General features: G+C 40.4%; 1 protein-coding gene across 1 annotated transcript; it reads right to left on the reverse strand.

Annotated features, from left to right (window-relative positions):
- Positions 1–2,463: 2,463 nt before the first annotated feature.
- cdc42ep4 (CDC42 effector protein 4) lies at positions 2,464–23,625 on the reverse strand. The gene is made up of 2 exons (XM_022743332.1): positions 23,425–23,625; positions 2,464–7,084 (listed from the first exon to the last, which is right to left on the reverse strand). Exon 2 carries the CDS (start codon positions 6,891–6,893, stop codon positions 5,877–5,879), a length of 1,017 nt encoding a protein of 338 aa, XP_022599053.1. The 5' UTR covers positions 6,894–7,084; positions 23,425–23,625; the 3' UTR covers positions 2,464–5,876.
- Positions 23,626–24,243: the final 618 nt, after the last annotated feature.

Genomic DNA, 24,243 nt, shown 5'->3' on the forward strand with positions numbered 1-24,243 from the left:
TGTTGTTTTTTATGACTTACTATACTATGACATTTTTATTACATACAATACTATGATGTTTTTATGACTTACTATACTATGACTTTTTATGCCTACTATGACATTTTGGGGCATTTTTATGCCTTACTGTACAATGTCGTTTGATGCCTTACCATACTATGACGTTTTTGTGCCTTTTTATGCCTAACTATACTATGTCGTTTGATGCCTTACCATACTATGACGTTTTTGTGCCTTTTTATGCCTAACTATACTATGTCGTTTGATGCCTTACCATACTATGACGTTTTTGTGCCTTTTTATGCCTAACTATACTATGTCGTTTGATGCCTTACCATACTATGACGTTTTTGTGCCTTTTTATGCCTAACTATACTATGTCGTTTGATGCCTTACCATATTATGACGTTTTTATGACTTTTTATGCCTACTATGACATTTTGGGGCATTTTTATGCCTTACTATACAATGTCGTTTGATGCCTATGACGTTTTTTGGCATTTTTATGCCTTACTATACAATGTCGTTTGATGCCTTACCATACTATGACGTTTTTGTGACCTTTTATGCCTTAATATACTATGATGTTTTTTTGACGTTTTATACCATACTATACTATGACGTTTTTTTGCATTTTTATGCCAAACTATACTATGTTGTTTTTTATGACTTACTATACTATGACATTTTTATTACATACAATACTATGATGTTTTTATGACTTACTATACTGTTACGTTTCTATTTCATACTATACCACGACATTTTTATCACATACTGTACTATGACATTTTTATGCCTTACTATATCATTTCATCTTGTGCCTTGCCATACTATGATGTTTTTTTGACGTTTTATACCATACTATACTATGACGTTTTTTTGCATTTTTATGCCAAACTATACTATGTTGTTTTTTATGACTTACTATACTATGACATTTTTATTACATACAATACTATGATGTTTTTATGACTTACTATACTGTTACGTTTCTATTTCATACTATACCACGACATTTTTATCACATACTGTACTATGACATTTTTATGCCTTACTATATCATTTCATCTTGTGCCTTGCCATACTATGACGTTTTCATGACCTTTTATGCCTTAATATACTATGATGTTTTTTGGACATTTTATGCCATACTATACTATGACGTTTTTTGGCATTTTTATGCCAAACTATACTATGACGTTTTTGTGCCTTTTTATGCCTAACTATACTATGTCGTTTGATGCCTTACCATATTATGACGTTTTTATGACTTTTTATGCCTACTATGACATTTTGGGGCATTTTTATGCCTTACTATACAATGTCGTTTGATGCCTATGACGTTTTTTGGCATTTTTATGCCTTACTATACAATGTCGTTTGATGCCTTACCATACTATGACGTTTTTGTGACCTTTTATGCCTTAATATACTATGATGTTTTTTTGACGTTTTATACCATACTATACTATGACGTTTTTTTGCATTTTTATGCCAAACTATACTATGACGTTTTTTATGACTTACTATACTATGACATTTTTATTACATACAATACTATGATGTTTTTATGACTTACTATACCATGACATTTTTTTTGCCTTACTATACTATGACATTTTTTATCACTTACTATACTACGAAGATTATAATGCTTTACTATAATATGTTTTAATCACATACTGTACTATGACATTTTTTATGACTTTATATACCCTACATTGTTATGCATTACTATACATTTTTATGACTTACTATACTATGACCTTTCTTGCTTTAATATACTGTGATGTTTTTTTTGACGTTTTATGCCAAACTATACTATGACGTTTTTGTGCCTTTTTATGCCTAACTATACTATGTCATTGAGGTTTTTTGGCATTTTTATGCCTTACTATATAATTTCATCTTATGCCTTGCCATACTTTGACTTACTATAATATGACCCTAAATGAACTGGATTATATGAAAAAGTATATGTTGTGTTTAATTCCTGCAGGTTCATAGCATGTCATGAAACATGTAATGTACAAACAAGTAATGCCTGAGTATTTTAAGTGTATTTATATTTTATCAGCCCAGCACTGAAGTATATTAAAATCACTGTCAGACTGGTGAGCTTTAATTAGCCAACAAGACTCATCCTGCCTGTGACATGAAAATCTGTAAAACAAGGTTTTCTCTTTCCTTTCAGGCTTATTTATGTAGAATAATCAAGAGTGGCTGTTTGTTAAACAGTGTATGTGGCTGGAACTCTTTCAGCACCTCACTCTGTTAAAAAAAAAAAAAAAAAATCTTAGGTCTACTTCAAGGTCACATTTCAATGTGTTCTGCTTATTTTAGAAGTAGGTTGTGAATAAAACTGCAAGGAGTTTGAAAATGAGACAGCCTCCTGGTGACAGACCAACAGAAATGAGACAAAAATGAGCCATAGTTAAAGATTACCAGCTTTCTCTTTTATTGAAAAATATAGCTGTTATTTCAAAGAAAGGAAAGTGAGAAAGGTAAATATATTAATATACTGTAAAACCAGAATAAGGAGTAGGAAAAGAAAACAGTACATACTTTGCAGAACACTACAGCCACTGAATAGAAAAAAAGAAAACATTCTACAGCTGAACTTTGAGCCAGTTGTTTTTCGCAGTCCTTATCTTTTTTTGCCACTCACCAAACCACAGCTGTCGGCGCATGGAAAACTTTTAAGCAGACCTGGGGCAAGAAAAGTATTTGCAAATTCCTTTATATGGTTTATTCTGTCCTACTTAGCAGTTTCCCACAGCGAAACATAACAAATGCCAGAGAGTTAAGACAATTACAAGAAAGTATATCAGAGCAATTCAGTATACTTTTCCATAATTCTCCATTTACCTCTTTCAAATTAAAATTCTAACTCCACCAATTTGGCAAACTGGATACTAAACGTAAAACTTGCAAATACAATTTGGCCACAAATGTGCCGTTTAGTGTTGAAGCCACTAACATTCTTCTGGTTCCCACACTAGTACCACATATTCACACAGCTGATAACAAGGATTGTTTGCTGTAATCATCAATGGCACAAATTATATTTACATTAGTTGATTAAAACAATGGCAGATAAGGAGTGTTTTTGTCCTCTCTTTTAAAGTGTCCATTGCTCAGTGAAGGATTGCAGCTGCCCAAGCACTCCACAAACCACATAGTTCATAATGGTTCAAAAAATGAAAATAAAAAAAGTAAAAGACAGCTTAAAATTTGGCCCATTTACGTCAAAATGTGAAAGCGATCTGACTCAAAGCATACTGCATATCTACACAGAAAAAAAAAAAAAAAAAAAAGAAGAAATCCAGAAAGATCTTGCTAACATTAACCCAATAAAATGGTTAAAACATACTTGGCAATTTCCTCCAAAAGATTCTGAACTTCTTGCAACCTGCTCATGTAGACACAGCTCCAAAATATCACAATAACCCGAGGGCAGAATGGCACGGCATCCTGATTCCATGTGCACACCTCTGCATCAGTGCCACAACAGGAAATCTAAAGCTCCTATTTGTCAAATGTGGCAATTAACTTTCTAACACATAATAAAAAAAAAAAAAAAAGGTCTGACATTAATCATGGACACCAGAGAGGAAAGTACACCTCTTTTTGCCTAATTTAGAACTTGAGAGTAACCTAATGGAGACTGAGTGAGCCTGCATTGTAAAACCAACTAAACACACACACACACAACATAAAAGCATCCCACCTGTCTGTTCCTGACCTTGCTGCTTTTGGAGAAGTTCCAGCTGGTTGGGGGCCAATACTCCAGAACATTTAATGAGTAGCCTGGGAGAGGCCAGACGATTGGTTGATTTAATCATCTGTTCCTACTGTGTGATTTGGGTTGTTTAGTTGAGGAGTGTGTTCTCACTTGTGGGGCCAGTTCAGGAAATATCTTCCACTCTCACTCGCCTCCAGACATATCCGATGCCCGTCTATTAAGTAGCTGCGCTCTAATAACACTTTGTACATGTTGTTACATCCTGTCTCTGCCCTTAAAGAGACACACGCCTGGACACATGTCTACACAGAGGAGGATGTGTTTTCGGGATAGAGCCGTAACTATTAATTATAATATAACCATTTTTCTTCTGCTGCAGCGACTCCATCTTCAAACATTTCTGATGTCTCTCTGCTGACCTGCTAATCCTACCAACCTCAGTAATGACGTGGAATGACGACAACAGACATACACACAATTTGCCATAATCCCCACCTCTGTCCTGTTTCAGTACAGGACACAGAACACATACAAAAAGGCCTCTTTTCTGACAAAATCAATTTTTCTTTTTTTGCAAATTAAAAAGCAGGGCTTAGTTGCACAAAACACCTTAAGTTTTCTACTTAGGTATGGCATTTAAGATTTGATTTCTCCTTATCTGAGGGAGTTATTTTAAGGGTGTTGCACAGAATCTCTTTTCTTCATTTATTGCCATAAACTCAGCTCATGTTGCAGTTAAGGTAAAGTCTGGTCGCTAAGATCTTTTGTGCAACGGTTTAACTGACTTAAAGTGATTCCTTAAGTAAAGGATTAAGAAAAGGAGAAAACCTTAAATACTTAAGTGACCATTTTAAGGAAACCTTAAGGGTGTTTTGTACAACTGTTTTTATTTTAAGGAAGCCTTAACTCAGACTTGAAGGAAAATCTTAACCTAAGGTTCTTTATGCTACCGGCAACCCAGACACTTACAGCGATTGATTTTGTAAAAAATAAGTCATTATCAACTAATACAGCCTTAGCATGACAGAGATAGCATATAGTAATGTGGCTTAGACATTTGTTATGTCTACTTTAGTCCAAAAATGAAGTGCCATGTAGCCAGCGTGCAACCAAGCTGGCTACTTCTGTGGTACCATTAAGTTTTTGTGAGAAATGAAACTTATCAGATATAAACTCAACTTTTAAGACCTAGCAGTGCACATTAGGAATAACCCATCCCTTATTAAAATCAATGAATAAATACCACAGCTGTCAGTGAATTTAAAGAGTTGCCAAAGAAAAAGAGAGAGAAAGTCGCAAAATGATAAACTACCCAACTCAAATACAACAGGCTACTGTAGACCAACTTCCTGATACTATATGTACATAAAATATAGTAAAAAAAAAAATGGCAGAAATCACCCCCATTAAGTCATATGTGAACAAAAGTAATAACCACTTTATCTATGTAGTGTCTATGCCAAAACTTTGTTATTGGCAAACGAAGCTTTGTGATCACTCCCACGTGCAGCAATTACAAAGCTATCCGAGTTTCACTTCTTGTCCTTTCCCTCTTCCTTCCTCAGAGTGTGTACTACAACATCCAAGTTGAGTTTGCGACCCGGCACGTCCCTCTTCTCGCCCCACACACCATGCTCCAAATGTGATATTCATGTGATTGACAGCTGGAAGCACACTCTTGTAACCTCATGGTCACCTCTATACTTCTTAAAATTAGTGTGATGCTCATAACCAGTGGCTCGCTGACGGACACAGCAGTCACTACTTTTTTTTTTCTTTTTTTTTTGAAAACAGAATTTCCCAATAATAATAATAATGAGTTCAGAGTTTGACATCGCAAAAAATTGCAACAATCAACAAACCCAGACGTTTCAGAAGTGCAACCTTGTGAACAGTCTGTCTGCACTCAAGCACTCCAGTTCACGTCCTTGCTACAGCACAGTGAATAAGGCTTAATTGGTTTTATTTTATGATGTTGACAAAGTGTGCAGAGATAGATTGATCTACAAGAAGCTTAAAGCAGATGTGGCCCTGCCTTTAAATCCTCCCTCTGCCTTTCCCAGCTTGTGTCAGCCTCCCAACACCTGCTCATCTCCATTAGTGTCCGTTTGGGCCAGAACAGGTTTGTCTACACTCGAATCTCATCATCATCGTCCTCATCCATGAAAGTGAAATCTCTGTCATCCTCTCCACGTGGTGAACTGTACTTTGCACTGTCCGTGTCGGCATCGTTGAGGTGGTACTGAGGTTTCTCCTCGGTGGCCGAGCCGGAGCTGGACACAGAGCAGCTATCCAGGTTGTGGTGGTGGTGGTTGTTGTTTCTGGTGTGCAGCTCCGGGGTGTAGGGATCCACCATGGCCTTCTGCTGGTACATGCTGCGAGGTGGCCTTGCAGGGGCCTGCTCCTCCACATCATCATCATCTATGTGGGGTATGAGGGATGGCGACGCGTGGCCCTCGCTGCTCTTACCTTCCTCATAGCCAAGGTCATCTTCCTCCCAGCCTTTCTTTTCCATCACGCTCAAGATATCCCCGAGCATGGAGGGCCCCAAGTCGATGTGGAAGGACATCATGGACTCTGCGTGCTTCATCCCTCCTCCCTTAGGCATGGATGGAGGCAAATCTGTGAGTTCGCCAAAATTGCGCTCATCGAACTCTGCATCAAGCGTTGCCATCGCTGCTGCTCCGTTTATCGGCTTGCTTTCAATCTCTGTCAGCTTCTTCATGGGGCTGGAGGAGACGCTCTTTGGCAGCTGGTTGCTTCTGTTTGTATCCTCGTCGTTCAGGTAAGGTAGGGATATGGCGTTTTTCACAAAGTTGGATGAACCACCAGAAGGCGCCATCATATTGTAGTCATACTTGTCCCCTCGGTTTACTGACTGAGAGCGCTTGCTGCTTCTGAAGGTGCGGGACAGCAGCCCTGGTTTGGGGCCCGGGGAGCCCTGCTTTGTTTCCGGCTCCCTGGGAGGTTCCCCCGATCGGGTGCTGAGAAATGAAGTGTCCCCAAAGGCGTCGCCCCCTCTGCCCACATGCATTGTGTGGCGGAAGTCCCCCAACGGAGCGCTGATCATCTCCGCAGTCAGGTCAGCCCGAGACCGCCGCTTCGATTGGTTGGAGTTATTCACCAGCTGCTTGAGAATAGGCATGATGGCAGGGTCTCTGACTTTAAATCCACAGACGAATCAAACTGGGTTCTATAGGTGTTCAGGAGGGTTCCTTCCAGAGATCTTTGGCTTTTGTATGAGATTTTGTCAAAGGAAGTACAATTCCAGGTGTTTAATGTGTGAAGCCATTCTGGACCTCCAGCTCAGGTCTCATCTTACAGTTGTGGATCGACCTGCGAAGAAGAAAAAGAGCATTAGCGCCACATCACTACTTATATAAACCAAGACCAGCTATGCACCTTGGCAGGGCAATGTGGAAACATGCAATTAATAACACCAGGCCATTTTAATCTAGGAAATGTGAAATACTACTTTAAATCCCTCTCTAAGGAGCTATGTGTCTATTCATTTCTCATTACTATCACATTACTCCTTCTGCCCTGATCTGCATCTGTATGGAAGCTTTTCTTGCCAGTGCTTCAAAAATGAAGCCTCACTTGAGTGGGTCTAAACTCGCAAAAGCTTTATACAATATGTAGACGTCCGTAAGGGAGTTATGTAACAGTGAAGTAAAGCTTACTGGTATAAAGTTCACAGCAACTTCACCTAACTTTGAACCAGGAATAATACCCCTAGTAAAGTTTACCAAGTGCAAAATAGCTTCCCATTCAAACATGTTTGTGCAATTCTTCTGATACATTTTTAGAAAAACTCTATAGGCCACTGTCAAATTCAATTTTTCAAGTGGCTGCAGTTTCTGCTAACACTGCTGTGCTTTAGTTCCCATTTAGGCCCCTGACTGTTACATAACCATCAAGATACAGGATACTGGGAGCTGGAGCAGTTCTAGCTGGCAGGAATGAAAGAATGACAAAGAGGAAGAAAAAAAAGAATGAAGTGGAGCAGCATTTCTTCAGCATTGATCAACTTACAGAAAGTCCTGGTCTGCTACATTCTGTTGTAAACCTGCTATCAGCAAAAGACTTCATCGCTACTTCAGTGTGTTTTTATCTCAGTTTTTGACTTTGTCTATGTGGCCTTGATGGCGACATTTGAGCAACAGAATATTTTGTTCTGTCTATTGCTGCCTCTGTTTATCCAACTATCTCAGTTTTTTACTGAACATAACAACATCAATTGGCAACATACAGTGCATGGCCTTCAGGTTTGGTGATAGCCACAGTGACAGATCAAAGCCTTAAATGTAATGTGAGGAAAGCAGGGGCGCTCTTGATTGAACGCAGGTTCACTTTGATCCTGATCATCTGTGACTCAATAAGATGATAATATGGCTCATTTCAGCATTTAGACCAAACTGCCCTCGAGTCACCGGTGACTCAAGCCTTGAAATGTGATCTCAAAACGGAGTCGAGTGAAGACGAGGTTCAAACTCCCACTTACAGTCCACTAGCTCCATGTGTTACTGACATTAACAAGGGTTTCAATTGTTTTTAGCCAGACAGCAATCCCATCATTCTCAGTGTTTTCGAAAGGGAGCTACTAAAGCCCACGCTCTAGGCCTGTATGCATTACACCCCCCCTCCTTCATCCCTCGTGGATGAATGGGGGCTTCACTCAACAATATTCCACAGCAACGTCATCCATTAAAACATTTGCATCTCTGACAAGAACCCATTGAATTGGAAAGGCAACTGTAGCACTACAGCGAACAGAGGGGGGGTTTGATAGATGAAAAAAAAAAAAAAAAAAAAAGGTCCTGTAGTTCTGTTTTGTTGTTCGCTGCTCTTTCAAAAGACAGATCATCTCCAAAGAGAACTGAACTCTATCCACTGCCAAGATTTTCTCCTCTACAACTTCATTCAAGATTTCTTCAGTGGTTCTTGTTGTACTAATGCGCGAGATGCACTGTCCGCACATCAAAAAGCACAACACAAAAGGATGGCTAACAAAGAGCAAATGCATTAACAATAGTACATGAAAAGCTGATTTTCCAACTTCTATTGTAGAAGTAATTTGAGTTCAAGTTCACACCCTTATACAAGACAACTGGAGTGGGCCTTACTGTTATGAAAAGGTATTTTAACAGCAACTGGAGGCCAAATTATGAGATTATAGCTTAAAGTAAACAAATAGTATTTAATTCCCACTGAGCAGACTCATAGTGGTTAGATTAATGCAGTATGGTCTATCATTAACCAAACCCTCCATTACTTTATGCCCTGAGCATTAGCCAGTTAGTGACTGACCACTCAAGACAACTTGCCATCTGATATGTTCCTCCCTACTGCTCACAGTTTTGTGTTTCTCTATGGCAACATCAGAGCAGCAGAGCGCCGGCTACAAAGCAGAGCTTCCTGTCTCTCTAAGCCGGCCGGAGACACACAAGAGAGAGAGAGAGAGAGAAAGATTTTATCCCCCTACATGGAGAGATCAGCTCATTCAGATGGATTAACCCTTCCTGGTGGTCACATGCAGGGCAATAAGACAATCACCACAGTGCTGCATAGCTGAAGGGGAATGCTTTTGATGTGCCATGTCAGGAGAAGACATTCAACCTCAGCATAAAAGATGTCAGTGGGTGCTCAAATATCAAAACAAGGTGCAAACCTCACACCTTAAGTCATTCAAGGAAATGGCCCATTTTATGTCTTTTTTTTTGGGGGGGGGGGCTTGGTATTTGATGGGGAAGAGCTGTAAACCCCCCACCCTCAGGATCATCAAGACTCCATTGTCGTGGGCATGACAAAAGATGGAGTATGACCTGCAGGCAGCCCTGTCATGTTCACTTCTAGCCTTTCAGTGCTTTAAAAAAAACAGATAAATCATGAAGAATGGCATCTTCATGTGCATTTCTCTGTTTCAAAATAACACTTCGGGAACTGTTTTGAAATTGTGAAAGTGCTTTAACGCTCTGCATATAAAAAAACAGCTCTGTTAATGTTCTTTTACATAAAAAAGAAGCATTGATGCTTTTTCTCCCAGTTGTTTTGGAAAATTTTTATCCATTTCACCAAATCAATGTCAGGCATTGATGTTTACTTTGAGCCACTGTTGTTGATATCTTTTAAATACAAAGCCTGATCATATTCTAGTTGATGGAAAATACCAAACACTAATAATGATTACATATTGTACAAAGACATCTATTGTTATGTTGGAAGGAAAATCTCAGGTTTAGTTATTCATTGATGAGTTATCACAATTTTACTGTTATGTTATTCACGATTTTTGGGTTTCCTTTCTTTCATATTTGGAAAATTTTAAGATTTTTTTTAGATTTACTCAATTGTAGAGGTAATGTTCAACAAGCTGAGCTTATATATGTTTTTTATTAGTGGTTTCATTGCATTACAAACTTTATTTTCTTCATTTTTTTATTATCAATGCTGATTTGTATTTCTTACAGACATGGGCAAAAAAAAGACTGACTGTTACAATTATTCATCTTATTTTACCTCACTGTATCTTATGTTTTCCTATGTATATATTTTTTTGGCAAATAAAGTGAGGAACGGATTAGAATGGATTTTCTGATTTTTTTTGTTGGTTCCTTAATCTGTCTGATTTTGTGAATGTATGGAGGATTATATACAAGTTATTCATGAATAAATGAAAGTTTTAAATAAAGCTGTTTCACTTCAGTGTCTAGACAGACAGTAAAAACATTGTCAAACATTGTGCCGACGTCAACTTGATGACCACAGTTTCTAGTCAGGCCTGTGTGTGTGACCCAACCAGTTCACACACTCTCAGGTCAGCTGAGGGCAAAATTCCATCTCAGCGCTCTTTCTACAGGCTCCCACAACGAAACAGACAAACAGGTCACACTATCATTACATAGAGACTACAGCACGCACATATAGCTGAACATGTTTGTGTTGGAGCACTAAATGTGCCCAAAGAGGTAATAAGTATCAGTCACCGCGCCAGCTGGTGACGAAGCCTTTATGTAACCGAGCACTCAAAGTGCCACATGACTCCAGCTCAAACTGAGACAAGTGGTGACAGGGCCATGAATGATTAAAAGCATCTTATGTCGCCGGAAGACTGATGCGCACAGAATGACATAACAACCGCCATGCTCATCAGCATTCAGTCTCGCTGTTGTAATCCCGCAGATTGCGGGCGCCATACCGTCCTCTGCTATCCCATGTCTCCTTTTACTCAATGAACAGGGGAAAGAAGCTTTGGATGCCCATCCAATCACAGCTCGGCTACTGTCAAGTTAAACCATCATGTGTACCCGGGCTGGAAGGGTTTCTGGGTTTATTTTTGACTGCATTTTAATTTTTAAAAAAGAGACAGGGAAAAAGCCTGAAAGAAAATCATTTATTCATAAGGCGGAAGCCACCACTCAGATGTTACAAGGACTCAGGTAAAGGGCCATTTCACAACAGTTGTGGGACCCTGGATGTTGTCTGGCAGGTTCACTTTATATCTATAGAATAAATGTGAATATAATCTAGAAGAAAATGCTTCCGTTCCAGATTAACAATTTAAAAAATTGCTGTAAAACAAGAAATTAACTTGGCAAAACTGCATAATGGTGACCCAATATAATTAGAAATACCAAAATAATCATGTTATATGATTATCAGTCAGTAAGTTGTACACACCCTGCATGTGTTTACTAACCTCACCAGCCCACCTGTAAACTCAAAACATACTTCTTCAGCCTGGCTTTTAATTAAATATGGTTTTTAGTCATTAGTCACTTTAGACCTCTTTGCTGAGGCTGCTGCCCCCGCGACCCGGATCCGGATAAGCGGGAGACGACAAGACAAGACTTATTTTACTGTAATTATGTTGTAAATTTTATTCTATTTTATCTGTTCTTTTATCATCACAGTTTTTTTGTTTGCTTATATTATTATAGCTTTTTAAATCTATTTTATTGTATCTTATTAGCAGCTTTCTTACCCAATTTGTCCTTTTCTTTTTAGCTTATCAGTGATTTTTCCGTATACAATTCTAGAATTTCATTTGGGCAAGCAAAATTTTAAGTATTAACATTGTGACTTATATACAATGAGGGTATTTTAGCATAAAACTCTGCGAGTTTATCTTTAAGTCCTAAACACAGAGACTCTGCTGAGTGAGCAATAAGAAAAGTTCTGCTTTGTTTAACCTTGAACTAGGCAGAATCGCCTCCATTGTTCAACCCTATTGTCAGCAACATTGATATGCAAATGGCTATAAGAGCATCTATGACACTGCTAATCAATTAATCAATGGGTGCTGCATAAGAATGGAAAGTTCTCAACTATGACAAAAAAAGGTCGGCAAATTTCATTTGCCGCTACTTTGTGAGGCCCATGAAGTCGCAAACATCTGATTCCCACGGGGGGAGAGGAGGGTGGCTGTGTCAGAAGCACTGAAATAATAACACTCTGTCCCGTCAGTAGTGTCATGGAATCCTTACCACAGTGCATCAAAGTATAGCTGGGAAAGAAAACAGTTTAAAGGTGCAGTAGAATATATGGGTTGCTCACTAGCTTGTCAGTTACATATATAATGTGAAATATGCTAGAGATGTACTACAAGTGAAGGAATTATGAGAGCTCATCAACTATGTATGAATCTGATTCCGCCTCACATCATGCAGCCGTAGCCTTGGTGTGAGCTCATTAGCAAAGCCTCCATCGTACTTCAATGTGTTTTTTTTCCAAGTGCCTCAAAAGTTCCCTCCAGTCCACCGTCTACTTAATGTCCTTAACTCACCGCACAGATAATACATGAAGGAATATGCTGTTTACATAGCTTCGCCAAACACACCTTAAAGACTGAGAGGTGAATCAGAGGGAGGTCTGATACAGTAACACAATACATTTGATGTGATTATCTACAACAGTGTGTGGATCTGTTACCAAACAACAATAAGCCCATGCAGTAAACTATCTACTTTATTACTGCCTGCTACAGAGGGAACCAGTTCTTCCTGTTCGACTTCATCTCCAGTCACACAGCTCAACGATAGTAACTCTACATGACAAATGGCAGAAATATATTGAAGAGAAACAGACAGTAGGATGTGAATGTTAAGAAACAGAGGAAGCATGGCCTAATCTCACGCACACACACACGTGTGTCGAGGAACACACCTACTGTATTTCACACAGGTGTGTCTCTGACTATTCTCCCGGGGTAAACATACAGCACTCCGCACTCACTTATTCAACACGACCACAACATGGAGGAGACAGTAAGTATTAACAGTGCAGGCTGGACTATGATCCACACCATCAGAGACAAATGAAGATGAGGGCGAGAACAACTCATTAGACCCACTGACCATATTTAAAATGACACAGCAATAAATGTCCATGAGGAGCTGCAGCTGCCCTCATGTGCCATCATCACTTCCATAACCAGTTTTGTTTTCCTAATGAATTCGTCAACTAAGCAAATTTAAAAAGTATCTTATTTTGGACCAGTAATGACCATGTGGAGCGTTCTTGATCTCTTCCTGCAACTCACATCCTTCCACAGTGGATTATATTATTAGTATTATGATTAATCAATTATCAATATATAATTGAATCATATTTCTCTGAAAAAGACAGTTATAGTTGAAAGCTCCAGACGAAGGTAGTAAGTGGATCTTTTTTTTTTTTGTCAGATTCTTAGAAGAAGCTTGTTAGGCATTAAAGAAAAATACAATGTTTTCTGGTGAGAAACACTAAATGTAAACGAAACCTCACTCGCTTCAAATGAAATTTCCTCTGGGCCCGTTTAAAACTCTAATTAGCAAAATGTTCTGTGTCAGTGGGCCTGTCCTGACATGCCACACGTGTGCTATTAAATTGATCTCAGCACCCTGAAGCACTTAAGAATTATAGAAGTTTCTAAAACACCAGTTTGTCGTCAATAAATATGCAAAAAGTGCTTAATAACCTCATTAGAGGATACATGTGTAACAAGAAAGTTTACACCATTATGTTACATTACGTCCTGCAAACATTGCTCCATGCAAACAGGTTCTAATGCAGCAACAGAAGCAGAGATTGCAATGAAGACACCCATCACAAATGTGAGCAGCTGTGCAAATATTTAGATATGGCAATGGTTTGCATAATAATATTTAAAGATGATGGAGCTGCAGCAGCTTTAACAAGGCTTAGACATGTAACAGGTTGGACTTGGACAGAGGTGAGGTGTTCTGATCACACCGAACTGTTGATTTATTTATCTGCAGACGACTGGCAACATGGCGAACACTCATCATGTTCGTGTAAAATGGCTCTAGGAGACGAGTTCAAACAGCTGAGCCCGGGAAAATATACCTACATCAGCAGGACCGTTGGCCATGTACTACAGGCCCTCTGTGTATGTGTGTATGTGTGCGTTTGGAAAGTGTAGTGTATCAGCCTCCAGGGCCCCAGTGCCGCACAGGCAGAAACAAACCACAGGAGGATTAAGGGCAGCGTGTTCAACGTGAGCAAATAAAACCAGCGTGCCTGGGCCGGCCCTCTGCGCTGTGTGACAGGAGCTCAGGGCAGCAAACACTACACATCCACGCACCCAAAAACACACAAGCAAACTAACCTCCCACTGCCCCTCCAGCCAGCCAGCCAGCACTCCTCTTCCTCTGTCTGACTCCAAAATCCACCTTCTATTACTGTGGGTGTGTTGCAAAAGCTCCAGTGACACAATCCCCACGTGACCGCGTTGAGCGATTTTTTTTTTTTTAATCTTTCCAAATCCTGATATCCAGAAGCAGAGGACAGGCTTCCAAATGATTTCTCTGTGTTTCCAGTCAAGCTGGCCTTTTATGAAGCTGTTACTCCTGCATGGTTGGACAAAGTGTTCGGACAGATACTGGGTGGGCTGCCACGCTGTGGGGGAAGCTTGGCTAAAAACCAAACACACAGATAATGAACATGTTTCTTGATTATCAAATAAGAATTTACCCAAAACAAGTCTCCCGAGAGAAAGAAAAAATGCTCCTCCTCTCCGTGTACAAGTTAAAAATGTGAAGGGGCACAACCTTTCCCACGTGGAGCAACATTTCCGTAGGGACTCTAAAAGCAAAAGCAGAGGCACAGATGGAGGCAGTGAAGAGAAACACACCCTCAGAGGGGCAGTGGAGGGTGTCACCGCATTGGATTCACTCAGTCATGCCAGCGTAGCGACAGACGTTCTTTCACCGTGTCCTGCATGAAATGTACCCAAACCCTCATTATGTTCCACAGTGGAGGGATTGTACCCTCCTCTGTGTGTGAGGGTGTGCACATGAGAGTACATGTCTAATTAATCACTGAAATCCGTCGCATCAGTCTCTGACGAATAGACAGCATTCACGCCTGGTACCAGAGAGCAGGATCTGGGCCAAGTGGTTGAATTAAGCGTCCAATAGCTGCTGGACGAGGAAACAAAGCTGAATTTCTACTGAGGACTGCACCAAAAAAAACAGACAGACGGGGGAATACAAAATGCTCTCTTACAGCAGGGATGCCATCGTCACAGTCAGCTCGCACTAGAGTTAATAAGTTCTAATTTATACTGGATATACTCGCTGCTACTTCTCCAAAGGGTCAGAAGCAGAGACAAGTTGTTCAGAATGAGACCAAGGGGAAACAAAACATGCCAGATCACCAGAAAGGATAAGCCAAGGCCAGTGTGATAAACTTCAGGCTCTACTCAACAGGAGACACACACACACAAATTTTGGTCAAATCAGCAGGAGGTTTCTCAGTGTGACTGGAAGATAAGTGACCGTTTTTCTGCACTGTGTCAACTTCTCAACGGCTCATGGTCATTTTTTTTATTCTTTTTATCAGCAGCCTCCCTGCTGAAGTCAAACACACAAACCAGCTATAAAGGCCTCAGGCACCGAGCCCTGACTGACGAGATGAGTTAATAAACCCCCGTGGCTTTAACTTTAAAATGACATCAACAGGAGACAACAAAACACTTGCTGACAAAAGAGAGCACAGACGCTTGCAAACATGGCCACTTCTAACCTGACAATAGTAATTCACAACCGTTGAAAAGAAAAAATATAAATAAAATAAAATCACAGAACGGGTCGGAGATAAAGAGCGGGGCACGTACGCAGCTACTGGGCTCATAAAATCACATTGTTAATGTAATTGTACTCGTGCTTGTTCGAGGAGGACATGCTTCTTTTGAGTGAGTTTTCGTGCAAGTTATTCCTGAAGTGACTCTTCAGGAAGGTCAAACTCAGAACACAGGGATTGATTACATCTCAGCAGCTCAACTCACTGAGATGGAGCTGATCAGGGTGTCTGCTATAATCCAACGTGGGCGTCTAAGCAGCTGAGTTCAAGCTCATTTAAGTCAAATAAAGTCTATGATTAACACCCATACCATTAATCAGCAACCTAAAAGCAACAATATCAAACATCATCTGTTTCCAGCGCCTAAAATATGAAGAGTTGCTACTTTTTTCTGTTGTTAAATATCATTATGAACTGAATATTTGTGCATGTTGGACTTTAGGTCAGATAAAGAAATTCACAGACATCAACTTGGGGTCTAGGAGCTAAAAGCATGGATTACATCAGACAACAAAAAGCCACATATTAAGATATACGCATCTACACAGTACCGGTCATAAGTTTTAAAACACCCCCCATTTCAGCAGTTCAAGTCCAGTGAATAACCTTAAATGGTGTAAAGGTAAGTGGTACACTGCCCAAGGTAAAAACAAAACAAACAAACAAAAAGTATGGTCACCAAAACCTAACAAATCATGTAAGCTTCATATAAAACAGTTTTTCATTCCAGCTTTCCTGCAGCTATGGAAGTAAAAGAAGCCTTGAAAGTTCCTACACGTTGACACGATGACTTACAAACCCTCTGTCTGTACAAAGGCAGAGATGGAACAAACTGTGTTGATGCATCATTATGACAATACTGTACTGCAGGAAGTAGTACTGTATATACTGTAAAAAGACAGGTACCAAAGAAGACAGTCTGGTTTGTCAGGGCTTCAAAATACAGCAAGATAATGACCTGAAACATTAGAAGAATAGAACCAGACTTCATGTGATGGAAGAGCAGCACACTCCCCAGACTTAAACCCGTAGGTTTGGGGTGAACTGAACAGAAGGTGACAGCAAAGCAAGCTACAAGTGAAACACATTTGTGGGAACTTCTGTAACAGTGTTGGGAAAAACGGGAGGTGTTATAAAACCTTTGACCTTTGACCGGTAGTGTATAATACATGGCTTTTCTGAAACCTTGAGATCTGTTGCCAAGATGGTAGAAGTGCCAACTCCTGAGAGATTTTGGGAATCACCACCTGATCATGGCAGGAAAGCCTTTTGAAGTATCGTCAGTATCATCTTACCACGATCCATCTGTCTTTGATTTGTTAGCTTTCATATTTGGCATGCTACTTAGATTTGCAACAACTTTGATTTCCTGGAAACGTACGGTATGTCGGCAAGCATGAAGTTTTCATTAGGGAAGCACATACAGATTGCCTGCTGTGGCTGTATTTACATGTGTGTGTTTGTGTTTGTGTTTGTGTGTGTGTGTGTGTGTGTGTACGCACGTGTGAACAATAAGTTTAAAGTCCATCAACGGCCCCAAGTCAAACTGCTATAAATAGGTTCAAGGGTCGTCAGAGAGAGTTGGTCTCTGCTCGCGAGTCAAACATACAGGTCAAAAACAATTATACAAATACACACACACACACCCTGTTGGTTCCCAAATGACAAATTTCTTGCATGTCACACAAAGTACAATAGAGGAGAAAGAACAAAAAACAAAGCAGTACAGAGGAAGACGAGAACCATACCTTCTGGCACACCCAAAACACAAGCACGACAGATGAATGCCAGTACGTACACGCACGTGCACGCACATGCACACGCACACACACGCGCACACACACACACACACACACACAAGATGGGTCTCAAAGGTGACCCACATGAAGGACACCCATAATTTACAGTAATTCACGTTAATTTAGTACAAAGAGACAAAGGCCCGAGATGCTAATCTATCAAGGTATTGTAACCTTTCCCCACAGTGCATTCACAGCACTGGATCGCTGACCTGGAAACATCCTCTAGAGGCTTGCACAGGAGGATGTGTGAGTCTTTATTCATAAAGGAAACCAGCAATTCTTACAGGGTGATCAGACAGCCATGATAAGAGCCCACAATAGTTCATGCGACTGTTCCCATCTCCTGAACTAGTTTCCTGGCATGAATTTGTCATCCAGTGAGCACAGAGGTGAGCGGTTATGCCAACAGTCCTCCTTTGTCTTTTCAGTATGCATGAGAGAGACAGAGACCACCTGTCTCTGTGTCCACACAGAGCCACAAAACAATGAGGGCTCGCTGGACTGAAAACGGACCAAAGTCTGGACCACAACGGCCAGCTGCACACCACCAGCCAATATATGACCCAGTCGGAGTCAAGTCTACATATATTGCACAACCAAAATCCTGCTGTTAAGTGATATTGTGTCAGTTACTAAGGGTGGAGGAGGGAACTTAAAGGAACTATTTGTAAGTTTTGCTATTGCTACATAACCAATGTTAGCACAGACAGCTGTTTATCACCAGTCTTGCTAAGAGCTCCAGCCATTAATGTGTTTACAAGATAATTCGCCCTCTGAGCAGCTACTTCTTCAGGGCAGACTGGATGCTACAGTTACTCGGTATCGGAAACTGATGAGATGGGCCAACTGGGCCAGGGTTAGCTGGTTAGCATGCTACCTTTAGTTGGAGAAAAGAAGTGATAGAAATAGAAGCAAAACAAGATTGTTGTTTTCCACCTGCTGAACTTGCAACGTTCCTTCTAGACTGGTAAGTAAACAGCTGTTAATGCTAACGCTGGCTATGTAGCAATAACAAAACTCACATATAGCTCCTTTAATGCAATCATAAGTGGTTAATACTAAGTAGTGTTTTCCACAGTGCTGCTACAGATGACAAAGCTGATGGAGGACTGACTGTATTTTAATAAAGATGTAAAACAAAGCAGCTGATAAATCTGTTATAAATAAAAATCAACTGCTGGGTTATTATTAATTTTAAACCATAAACAAGATTTTCTCATTAGTATAATTACAAAGGGTGATTTATACTTACAGCTATTCACAGATTTCCAAAAAAAAAAAAAACTTGAGTTTAACAGGAATTATCTCAAACATTTGACCTTGAGTCTGAATTAAGTAAACATAAAAGTAAAAGTTACCCGAAACCCGAAGTTTCCCTTCAGAGCAGAGGCTTTGGTATTACTTTCCCAGCAGGTCCTCATCAGCAAGTCAAAAATCACAAAGCTATGACACAGTTTCCAAAATATGTTTGTATGATCATCTACTGTAATAAGAGAGGCTTCCAGAGGACGTGGGTTGGACAGGTGTGCCCCCTGATGATAGATAATGATGTTCTCTGGTGTTCTTAAGACTAAAATTGAAATTGCAGAGGATGTTCTGTAATGTTCGCAACGTGGGAACAACCCACCAGTCTGGCCACATTCAGCCTCACTGGAACTGCCTTCACCTCAGACATGATAATTACCGAAACTGGTTCTGCAGCTTTAAAACAATGCACTTCAGGACATAAACAATGACAGGTGCTACAAAAGCGATGTGCTGTAACAATAAATCTTCAATTGTATAATATGTTACTCTGGAGCACAAGTTTAGGAGTTGTCGAGTTGGCAAGAAGGGATTGAAATAACTGCAGTGAGGAGTGTTTTTACACCTCAAAGGAAAACATTTCCTGTTGAACTGGTTCTTTTTCTCCACAATAGCCACGCTACACTGATAGCAACCAAAACAGGCACTCATCTGAGTGTCAGGTGCATGTGGGTTGTTGCACAAAAGAAAAACAGAAAGAGCTGTGATATTTTGTTGCCACTTTGCCAAAATCAGCTAAGGTTTCTGTTTGAGTAACAGAGAACTGAACCCTGACAGACTTTCAGGGAGGTTTGTCTCAAAAACCAACTGTGTTGACTTCTTAAACCATTCAATACTCAATACAAACTTTCTACTGAGCAGGACTGATCATAAGGCTTGATATCAGTGGTTCCCAACCTGGGTCACAAGACAAATATGAGGCATCATAAGATGATCAACAGGATAGGAAAACAGTTAAAAGCTGTGTCTGCTACAGGAAATCATTTTCTTTTTTTTCTTTTTATTCGGTTTTCCTCGAATCTTTGCTGTTTTTCTTGTGGATTACTTTAGCATAGATCCACGCAACCAGGTACACAAAGGGTAGGAACCCAGGACTAAGGCTACATCTACACTATGAAGTTTTAGTTTTAAAATGCATCATTTTTGCTATGTTTACACCTAGCGTCCAAGCTACTAGAGAGTGTCAGACCCTTAAAACAACAACTTTTGGAAGTGGCGTGGGCCATGTTTTAGTCTGAAAACTCCAGGGTTACGTTTTAGTCATGAGGGGCAGCAATGGAGTTTTCGAAATGATGATGCAGATCTCCACGTTTGCTTCCTGATTAAGTCTTATCAATCACAATGTATCAAACCTCTCTGGTTAGTTTTCAAACTAAAACAGGGCCAACAGCAGTTCTGAAAGTCTTAGTTTTAAACATAGCAAAAGTGATGCATTTTAAAATGAAAATGTATTAGTGTAGATGTAGCCTGAGGTTGAAGATTATTTCTGATATGGAGTGAAAACACTCTTTTGGACAGATTGTTTTTGTTTTAAAATGAATGCATTAGTGTGGACATAGCCTGATTGCCTGGTTGATGGACTTCTGGTTAACTTGTTTCTCTTGTTTGAAGTTCAAAGTTGTAAATTCTGTAAAAAGCCTGAAGCCGTTGGCGTAATGTTGGATTTTGCTTCCATAAGAAGTCTGTTCAAAGATTAACTCAAACATCCTCAGTATGATTTCTCCTCCTCAGTAAGAGTTCAAAGACCATGCTGCTTTCTTTGCAGGCGCGGTGAATCCTGTGATTGTCTGAGACGAAAACAACTCTAGTTTGGAAGTTCAACATAAGCCACAATGTTTCCCAGTAACAACAGCTGAATAAAAAACATCACACATCCTTCACTTTTGAAGTGATTAATACTTCACAGAAATCAGGAGGCGTCCCACAGCTCTAGAGCTCTGGAGTGCGTTACTGAAACACTGCCAATAATGTAAGAATATTTCAATAAGGAGCTGTTTTCCTACATATTACAGATGCCATTTTTAATTTGACTCAAAATCTATTTATTCTGTAGTGACAACTGCTCTGGACATATAAACAGATTCCTCACTGAGTTCCCTCCAAACTCTGTGACCTTTTGCACAGTCTATGTAACAGCAACAAAACCATGCAGAGGACTAAAATGTCAAGACATTCTCCCATCATTCCCTGTTGGTCTCCTGTGGAGCTTGGGATAAAGGTGGGTGGATTACTGAAGCCACAAACTATTTACATAGGCATTTCCTGATGAGAAGCAGCAAGAACATGCAATATAGTGTAAGTTATCACATCTGACTCCAGTTAACTAATCTGTATTTCTTCTATAAACAAAGAGAAAAGTTTATGCTCCATACATTAAAACTCCACATAATATGGCAGCCAGAAACACTAATAAAAAAAGGAAGGAAATTAGTTGCCCTCCACTTTAACCAACAGCCTGAAGTTAGTGTTTTCATGAGTGCAAATGAGTCTAACTCTCTCTCCCCAGCCCCCACTCCTGAACGCCCTCTTTCCAGTATAAAACTGTTATGACCTCAGCGCATTCAGAGTTGGGCAGGTAGCCAGCTTCCTCACTACGCAGCAGCAGTATCCTCCAGAGCAAACTGAAATACCAATAAAAAAAAAATAAAAAAAAAGCACAGTCAGAGATGACACACACACACTCCCTTCCCCTCTGACTCGGCAGCGCATACAATAGATCTAGATGGAGAGATATCTGCCTGGCAGCTCTGGAGAAGCCATACACTAAGGGGGCTGAAAGGCCTGGAGTGTGTGGCGTGATAATGCACCACTTTTGTCACTGAGAAAAAGACAGACAGGCAAGATGACGGCAGGAAAAAGTGGCACAGCTGGTGTGAATGGTGATCAGGCAAGAGTCTGACCTTGGTCTAAATCTCTCCAGTCGACTTCAAGGTGCACAGTCAAGCATTACCCCCCCCCCCCAACTACCTCATTTCTCTTTATCACAGGGTTACTGACACAGCCCTGGGTAAATGATTCATCAGGCATAATGACAAATACTGACTGACCTTAGGGCTGTTGTTAGGGTGTGGTTGTGTGTTTGTGTGTGTGTAGGAGGAGGTCAGAGGGCAACAGTCGTACAAAGACAACACCAAAGCCAAGCCCATTAGTCAACATGTCATCCCACTTTTGTCCAGACTGGTGGTTTAACAAGAACAACGCTTTGATTACTCATGATAAGCGAGAAATAATGAAACCAAATGTTATAAAACGGACCTGCACACTTTACGGTCAGTGTAGTTAAAAGTCAGGCACACACTATACGGCCTTCAATTACTGCATGATGAATGAGGCTGGGCAGGTATACGGCCAAAGTGGCAATTCTGGAGTAAATTACCCAGTTCATCAGGCATGATGACCATGAGAGGCAAGTGCCAGGTCTGTAAACACAAACAGGACTCACTAATGAAGCGGGAAGCTGGACGAATCTGGGAGTGAGGGATGAGGGGAAAGAAGCCATGTAGTGTGTTCAGCTCTCAGAGATTTCACTGTGTTTTGTGTTCCCACTGCAGAGAAAAGTCCATCTGCTCTGATTAAGCCATATCCTCTCCTCCTGCAGCTGAAAATAGTTATTTGGGACGCTTATTTCAGACTCTGCAGCATAGTTCCCACCAGTGAGCATCCACAAAGTGAATAAGTTGAGTTATTAGTGATTTGTAATATGCAAGTCCAAGAGGTCTGTGGACCCTTGGGGGCTCCTAATGGGGAACCAAAAATGTGGAATAGTTTACTTTCTCTGTTATTTAACCTAGTTAATGACTCCTTTCATCTAAGGCTTTGGCCTTGCCTTGAAAACAGATGATTATGTAATTTTATAATGAATTATACAAAGTAGGATTGGGTCCTCTGTGCCAAAATCTAATCAGGTCAGTGATCTAGCACTTCCATACTTAGAGATCCCCCTGACATACAAACTGAAAAACTTTGAGTTCATGGTCCTGATCCAGGACCAGATAGCAAAAGTTTATCCAGTGACACAGACTATAAAGATGTAGATCCATACACAACAAGCCAAGATTCCCAGAGTATCTGGAGACAAAGAAGCAATTATGACACAAGAGGATATTTCCTTTAAACTAAAGCGGTGCCTTTCATAATGTTATGGTTTGCCCCATTACTCTCTAGTCTCCAGCAGGCAGGATTGGAGGACACAGAGGACGCCAGAGGGCTCATTGTTGTCGCTCCATATGGGACAGCCAAGAGCTCGATGAGACTGCCTGGCGCTGATTGTCCACAAGCAGATTTGACATTCAAATGAGATGCAGATTTCACACCGTGGGCTTAACTTCAACCTACACGTCCCCTGACCCCACAGAGGAGTCTGGAAACTACATTAAACACACAGCCGTGTCAGTACTAAAAGCACAACTTATCTTAAATCAGGGTAAAACAACAGAACATTGCAGCTAAAGTGTAAAACGACAGTCACACATGAAGAAATGTTACCTTTCTCTGCGGGGTCCACGCGAGGGGGGAAGTTTCAGTTTTCAGGTTATATTCCACGTAACTTTCGCTGAACACACGAGAACTCGAGGTGAAGCGTGTGTGTCACTGAAAGTGAAGTTTCGTTTGCTCAGCAGGAGAAGCAGGAGAGTTTTTGCAGCGACACAGCCCCCGTGTCGGTGCTCCGGCGTCCGTTTAGTTCGCTTCAGTGTGGCGCACAAAGCCTCCCTCCCCTTCCATCCAACCCCCCCACCCCACCTCCTCTCCCCTCATGTGCCAGAGAGAGCACCACCTCCTGCTGCGGTTTAAAGGGACAGTGTCCTGTTTATCCACAACACATAACAATAGGCAGAAGTTGAACTTGGTGAGGCTCCCCAGCAAACTGTGATGAAAGAAGTATTCAGATCCTACTTATGTAAAAGTAGCAATACAGCAGTTTGAAAATACTCAAGTAAAAGCCCTGCATGAACTACTTTATATACAGTTGTATATACAGGGATACCAGATACATACTAGGGGTTATGAGATTAATGGGAGAAGAAAGAAGAAAAAACAAATTCACAAATCTGTTTTCATTTTTTTTTTACTTTTTCTCTAACTGTTGAATTTTGATGAGTTACTGGATTATTTGAATGTTTATTGAAATGAAACCAAGTAAGAAGTTTAGAGGGGAAAATCACTATTTGGTGGAGCTGTTAACAACAAAATGTGACCCTCACTGAATCAGTGCTTATAGTAAAATGTCAGAGGCCAAAAAGGCTGGAAACCATTGTGCAAACTTTTCATCTTAAAAGTGACAAGTAACTAAAACTGTCAAATTAA

This window comes from Seriola dumerili, unplaced genomic scaffold, assembly GCF_002260705.1.
Source record: "Seriola dumerili isolate Sdu_G_001 unplaced genomic scaffold, Sdu_1.0 BDQW01000068.1, whole genome shotgun sequence".
In the NCBI taxonomy this organism is placed as follows: domain Eukaryota; kingdom Metazoa; phylum Chordata; class Actinopteri; order Carangiformes; family Carangidae; genus Seriola; species Seriola dumerili.

Coding starts and splice junctions, on each gene's coding strand:
- cdc42ep4 (XM_022743332.1), bottom strand. CDS start 6,893: ATGCCTATTCTCAAGCAGCTGGTGAATAACTCCAACCAATCGAAGCGG.